Genomic DNA, 6,016 nt, shown 5'->3' with positions numbered 1-6,016 from the left:
GACAACGGCGCTCTATATATTTGCAGATGTGTGCATTTGATCTAGGTTAGGTTGTAGATAATTAAGGTTATATATAAGGGGATGCAGTCAATGTTTTTCTTTCTAACAAGAATCATTTGAACCTGCCATCTTGGACTATATTTCCCATAATTGATGAATTTTCTGTTATGTTAGATAGTTTTAATTATTGGTCCATCTTTTTGTTAGAAGAGATGCTAATTTTGCCACCCTTTGTTTGGCTAACTGAGCTTTTCGTTGTAACAAGTTTGGCTCCTTTATTCTCTCTCAGCTCTCTCAAGAATTGTTTATGAGAAAGCTAGTTTAAGATCTAGAGTCTGTTTGGATACAATTGATTGCTGAAAATTAAAAAAACTGTAGCAATATAATTTTTTAATGTATAAATAATGCCGTGGGATTTAGTTTTAAAAAAAAATTTGCTAAAATCCGAACTTGCGGGCCCCGTAAACAATATACAGAACCCACACAAAAACAGCAAACGCCAGCCATGGGAAAATGCAAACGCTATCCAAACAAAGGCCTAATCTTTCTTTTGTCTTTATAAATGCATTTTTATTCCGGAAAAAAGAAAAGAAACTCACTTGCTAAAGTCTGGCATAGAAAGTTGTATGTTATAATTAAAATAAATAAATAATAAATATGAATGTATAAATGCCATTTTCAAAAAAAAAAAAAAAAAAAAAAGGAGTAGGGATAATCATACACTATGTATTCGGTTGGAAAACATGATTTCACAAATTGTGTGGACAACTATGTGTAATAAGCCGTATATAACAATAATTAACTTTCAAAAAAGGCTTATTTATGTTTTTTTTTTTTTTTGGATAAATAAAGATAAAATTTATGTCGTGTTCAAGTTTATCACTTTTTATTACTATTAAATTGTAATTTTAGAAGGATATAACATATCAAATTAAAAAAGTATTAAAAGTTAGTTAAACTCATTTTAGAATATGATAATGAAGCCACCCAGTTACTTTTTTGGGTACAGAAAATTGTGTATTTGCATGCTGTGGCAATGTGGCATTGATGCATTATCATGCTAACACGAAGAGGAGTATTGTGGTGGTGGAGGATTACTGTAAGAGCAACCTTAATACTGTCTCCAAAATTCCGACTGGTCGTTTATTCAGTTTGACTCGATATCTATAAATTCTGTTAGTACTAAAACTGCTCTAAAAATAATAGTGACCGATGCTGGAAAGTGTGACCATTTTTCTCTCAACCACGTGGATCTCCAAATCATGCATGCATGACAAGTGTTTACCCAACGTGTAGGCAAAGAGCTATTTTATACTTTGTAGTTTTCTTCTGCAGAATAGAGAATAAAAATTCTTTATCTCTCAAAATAAACAGAAACACTAAACTGAACGAAACCTAGAAAAGAATTCTTCAAATCCAGACCAAATGAGCAACTTCACATTCACCCACTTCTACGAAACCTGGTTGGAGCAATTGCACAAGCTGGTGAACCAGTTGTCCTCAGCTCCAAGACCACCCTCTAGCCCAGACCAACACCAACACCTGGTCCAGCTGGTTCACAAGGTGATGTGTCACTATGCTGAGTACTACAAGTTGAAGGCACAGGCAACCGAGCGCGATGCAGTGTCGGTGTTGACGGCCCCATGGGCGAGCTCGCTTGAGCGATCGCTGCACTGGATAGCTGGGTGGAGACCCACCACGGCGTTTCACTTGGTGTACACTGAGTCATCCATTCGGTTTGAGTCCCACATCGTTGATATCCTCCGCGGCTTACGCACTGGTGATCTCGGTGACCTCTCCCCCTCTCAGTTCCGCCGTGTCAGCGAGTTACAGTGTGAAACCGTACGTTATGTTACTTTATCTGAGTTCATTCTTGCTCAACTCTAGGACACACCCATTATGCGATATCAGGGGCGGCTTTACGTAGAGGTCAGGGCGGTCACTAGACCAATCTGACCTAAAAAAATACAATTATTATTTATAAATTTTAAATATTTATAATTTTTTTATCTTTAGAATAGCTATGTGGTCACCCTAAATTTTTTTCTTAGGCCCAATATAATTAAATTCTAGACAAAATTTGGTTACGCTAAATTTTTTTCTTAGGCCCAATATAATTAAATTCTAGACAAAATTTGGTTACGCGCATGGTTATATATTAAAGCTACAACTTTATTTACATTTTTTTTTTATTGAACGTGAATTTTAACAAATTTACTATTTAATTACATTTTCTTCTTAAATCCTTCTTACTTGCAACATTTCAAGAAGATAAAAAATCTATAGTTATGTCGTCAATCAAATATTTAAATTTCAAATTTTTGTAATCTAAAATTATACATAAAAAATAATTTTATAGATCGAATGACAAATAACATCCTATTAGCATGAAATTTTAACATGTTTTAAGAATATAGAGAACATGCAATTTATCGATTAGATTTTCAAAATATATAACAATGTTAATTCATTTAGTGAGAGTGATTACAACAAAATTTGTAGCCAAATTTTATTCTTAAACTTTGGTCTTCCTAACAATATATTAGTTCCTTACAAATAAAAATAAAGTCCAAGAAAAATTTTATTTAACTGAACTTTTGAAAAGATGTAACTTGCAATATTGATAAAGAGACTATCAAGTAACAATTTCAAAATAAAAAATTTGTAGAAGAAAATTATAAGATTTTATGCGTTTGTTTGTTTTTTTTTTTTTTTTTTTGGGTGTGTGTGTCAAGGTATGAAATTCTCTTTTTATTAGATTTTGTATAATTTAAGTTTCTTAAGGACCACTCTAAAAAAAATTCTTGGAGCCACTATTGTGTGACACTCTAATTTCTCGTATTTCTGGTGGATCATACCAATTAAACTACTTTTTTTTTTTAATCTATCTTCCTGATAGATCCTACCCTAAACTTAATTAATAGATCTATTGTGAATGCAAGAGGAGTGAAACAATATCACGTCATTTGTACTCCAACTCTCCAAAAGTACCACATCATTCTAAGTCCAAATCCACAACATACAATATGCTTTAGTGTTGGCGTATAATTTTGCACCCATTTCTGCTTTCTCATCAAGTACCTGAAATGGTCTTATATGTCAATGTGTTATAATTTAATCATAAGTTGACACACAAGCATGTTTTGAAAAAATGAGTGTAGATTTAAATTAAATGAGAGTATGTTTGAGTCAAGTTAACACGTACGTAAGCATGTTTTGAAAAATAAGTATAGGTTTGAGTGTGCTAGATATATAATAATGCTTTATTATTTAAACTAATTATGTTTGATTAATGTGTATGAGTGAATTTTCCTTCTTCTTCTTTTTTCTTTTTTTTTATACCAATTATTAGTAACTAACCTATTAGAACCCTTTCCCCTCTCTTTTCTTAAAAAAAAATATATATATATATATATAAATTTAGCTGTTCAATCAATATCTTTGTGAGTTGGTTTGGTAATGGTTGGGGTAATTTTATTAACATGTCCCAGTTGAATTAGGTAGAGGAAGAGAATGCTATAACGGAGGAGCTATCAGAGTGGCAGGATGGTGCTAGTGAGGTCATTGGCGAGTGTGGTGATGAGTTCGAGAAGAAGATCGGACGGTTGGTAAGTGTTATTAAAAGGGCTGATGATCTACGGCTGAAAACGGTCCAGAAGGTGGTTGAGTTGCTTACCCCACAGCAAGCTGTTGAGTTCTTGATTGGAGCCGCTGAGTTACAGTTTGGGATCCGTGGCTGGGGGATCAATCATGACCGGCGGCGTACCAATTTTTGAAATTCCTTTTTCAAATAATTGTTCTGTTCAAACTTCAAAGTGAAAAGTGATCGATATTTGCGGCTATTCTAATTCAACAGCATCAAAGTGTTTTGTACTGCCGACAATGTTTACACTGTGTGTACTACCGGGTCTTCAATTGAACAATTCGAAGATTCATAAGATTTGATTTGCCTTGTAATGAGACATTTACAATTGACAATGTCCTCCACTTTCAGAAGTTGGAAAAACCTTAATCAGTATCTGAGCAGATCATGTACGCAACAGGCAAAGCCTCTGAGGTAGGGATATTCAACTGGAGACGATATGATAGTATATCTTTTTGATAACTACGGGGAAATATGGAGAATAGACGGATGTCTTTATTAAAAACATTAAAAGGTGCCGGTTGAACATCATGGCATATGATAGATATATTAAAAGATATCTAAAACACCACATTTATAAGCAAACTTAAAAATTGACCAAAATTTACTTGCTATATAATCTACAAAGATTGTATAAATGCTATATTCAGAAAAGGGCCCTAGTTATGTTGATTCTTCAACCAAAAACATTTCTAACAAGGTGACCTAGGTTCAACTTTCTAACCTAGGGGGAAACTGCAGCTGCATATCACTGAGACACGTTAATTTAATTTGAACTGTTTCTCTCAGTAGCTACAACTCTCTGTCAGTATTTGGTTTGATCTTCTCCCCATTCCCATTGGGCAACCCAACCTTCGATGACAAATCTTTGTTATCAGAAGTGACTGGATGGGCTCTTGAAGACGCTTCAGCACTTGCCGTAACTGGAGACTTTGTAATGCCATTGCCATAAGCCTCCTTGTGACTTCTCGCTTCACTGCCAGATTTTACATTTCCATTTTCTACAGGTTTTTGTTGGCTTCCTGTACCATTTTTGGCCACCGGCGAAGGCATTGTTTCTGCATATGATGAAACACAACTGTTCTTACTTTTTATTAGATTAATAATAAAAATGACAGATTTATCTATTTTAATATATAAATATCCATAATTGATGTGGAAATATCCACATTTAAAAAAAAAAAAATACAATCCAAGTGGATGTAAAATTAAGCATTAAGTTAAAAAAAAGTTAATATCTGTGTACAAAACTCTTCACTTATACAAGGATTGAGAGAAGTCATGGTAAGTAGTCTTACCCTTAATTTATTGGAGAGATTGATTTTGAACTCAAATTCGTGACATGTTGCTTATGGTAAAAAGCAAGGCTCAACCTCTAAAACTAAGCTCCAGCTTTAATAAAACAAAATTCCTGACCTTTTATTTTGTCTAAAGGTCATTATAAAGTACTCAAAACACCCGAAAGCTCTAACCTATAGCTATACAGAGACATTTTTTTCACACATTCATTCAATTTACAAAGGAATGTTGATACTCGAATTAAAAACCTTTTAAAGCATTCACATCAGTCTGTGTATAAGTATGTATAATAGAAAAAATGCTCAAATTTACACATTTTTGTTCAAAAACAGTCCACATCAGTCCGTTAAAATCTTGCAAAATCTTCTAAAATTATCCACGAGCTACAGTACCCGTGTAAATTTACACGAGCACTGTAGCATGTGTATATCATTTTTTAATAGTTTTTTTCTCTCTTCCTGGTAATGTAGCATAACTTTGCCTGGCACTGTAGCACTGTAGCATTAGGTTAAAGAAATAAAAAAAAAAAAAAAAAAAAAAAAAAAAAAAAAAAAAAAACAACAACAACAACAACAATACAAAGAACCAAAAACAAAAGTAGAATTTGGCCCATCCGTTGGCCCATTTGCCAGCAACAAAATAATTTTAATCAAATCATAATAATATCAGTAAATAACCAAATATATTATTAAAAAACAAAACCCTAAATCCCTTCTACATGAAATTTTCTTAAATTAGCAAAACCCTAAATCCCTTCTACATGGAATCTTCTTAAATTAGGGATACAAATCCTCTGTACTACTTTTTGTATTCTATTTTATGTTCTATCAGTTACAACTTGTCATATATTTATTTTTAGCACTGCTCCAAATAAAAAGAAAAAAAAAAAATCCTAAACAACCCCAAAACCCATGGCTAGTCCAAGATTGACCATCAAAGACCAGTTCAGTCTCGCCTCCATGGCTTCCTTGATATTTATCTCTCTCTATCTCTCTCCGTGTGTAGTGCATGCATTATATTCAAGTTTAGTGCATGTTTGGGAAGCGTGTTTCTCAACGATGCGTTTTTTTAGTG

The 6,016-nt window shown here is 33.2% G+C and overlaps 1 protein-coding gene across 1 annotated transcript; it reads left to right on the top strand.

The window, feature by feature from the left end:
* The first annotated feature begins 1,345 nt into the window (after window positions 1-1,345).
* LOC112025691 (protein DOG1-like 4) lies at window positions 1,346-3,947 on the top strand. Its single transcript, XM_024058372.2, has 2 exons — window positions 1,346-1,842; window positions 3,501-3,947. The coding sequence occupies exons 1-2, from the start codon at window positions 1,426-1,428 to the stop codon at window positions 3,774-3,776; spliced, it is 693 nt and encodes a 230-aa protein (XP_023914140.1). The 5' UTR covers window positions 1,346-1,425; the 3' UTR covers window positions 3,777-3,947.
* The last annotated feature ends 2,069 nt before the right edge of the window (window positions 3,948-6,016 follow it).

This window comes from Quercus suber, unplaced genomic scaffold (assembly GCF_002906115.3).
Source record: "Quercus suber isolate HL8 unplaced genomic scaffold, Cork oak 2.0 scaffold_91, whole genome shotgun sequence".
Classification (NCBI taxonomy): Eukaryota; Viridiplantae; Streptophyta; class Magnoliopsida; order Fagales; family Fagaceae; genus Quercus; species Quercus suber.
This window is presented reverse-complemented; position numbering and strand designations above follow the sequence as displayed.

What these genes read in the sequence shown, in the direction of transcription:
- LOC112025691 (XM_024058372.2), top strand. Translation starts at nt 1,426, where the DNA reads ATGAGCAACTTCACATTCACCCACTTCTACGAAACCTGGTTGGAGCAA. An exon ending in GCGAGTTACAGTGTGAAACC is followed by an intron (nt 1,843 to 3,500) that starts GTACGTTATGTT and finishes CAGTTGAATTAG; the next exon opens with GTAGAGGAAGAGAATGCTAT.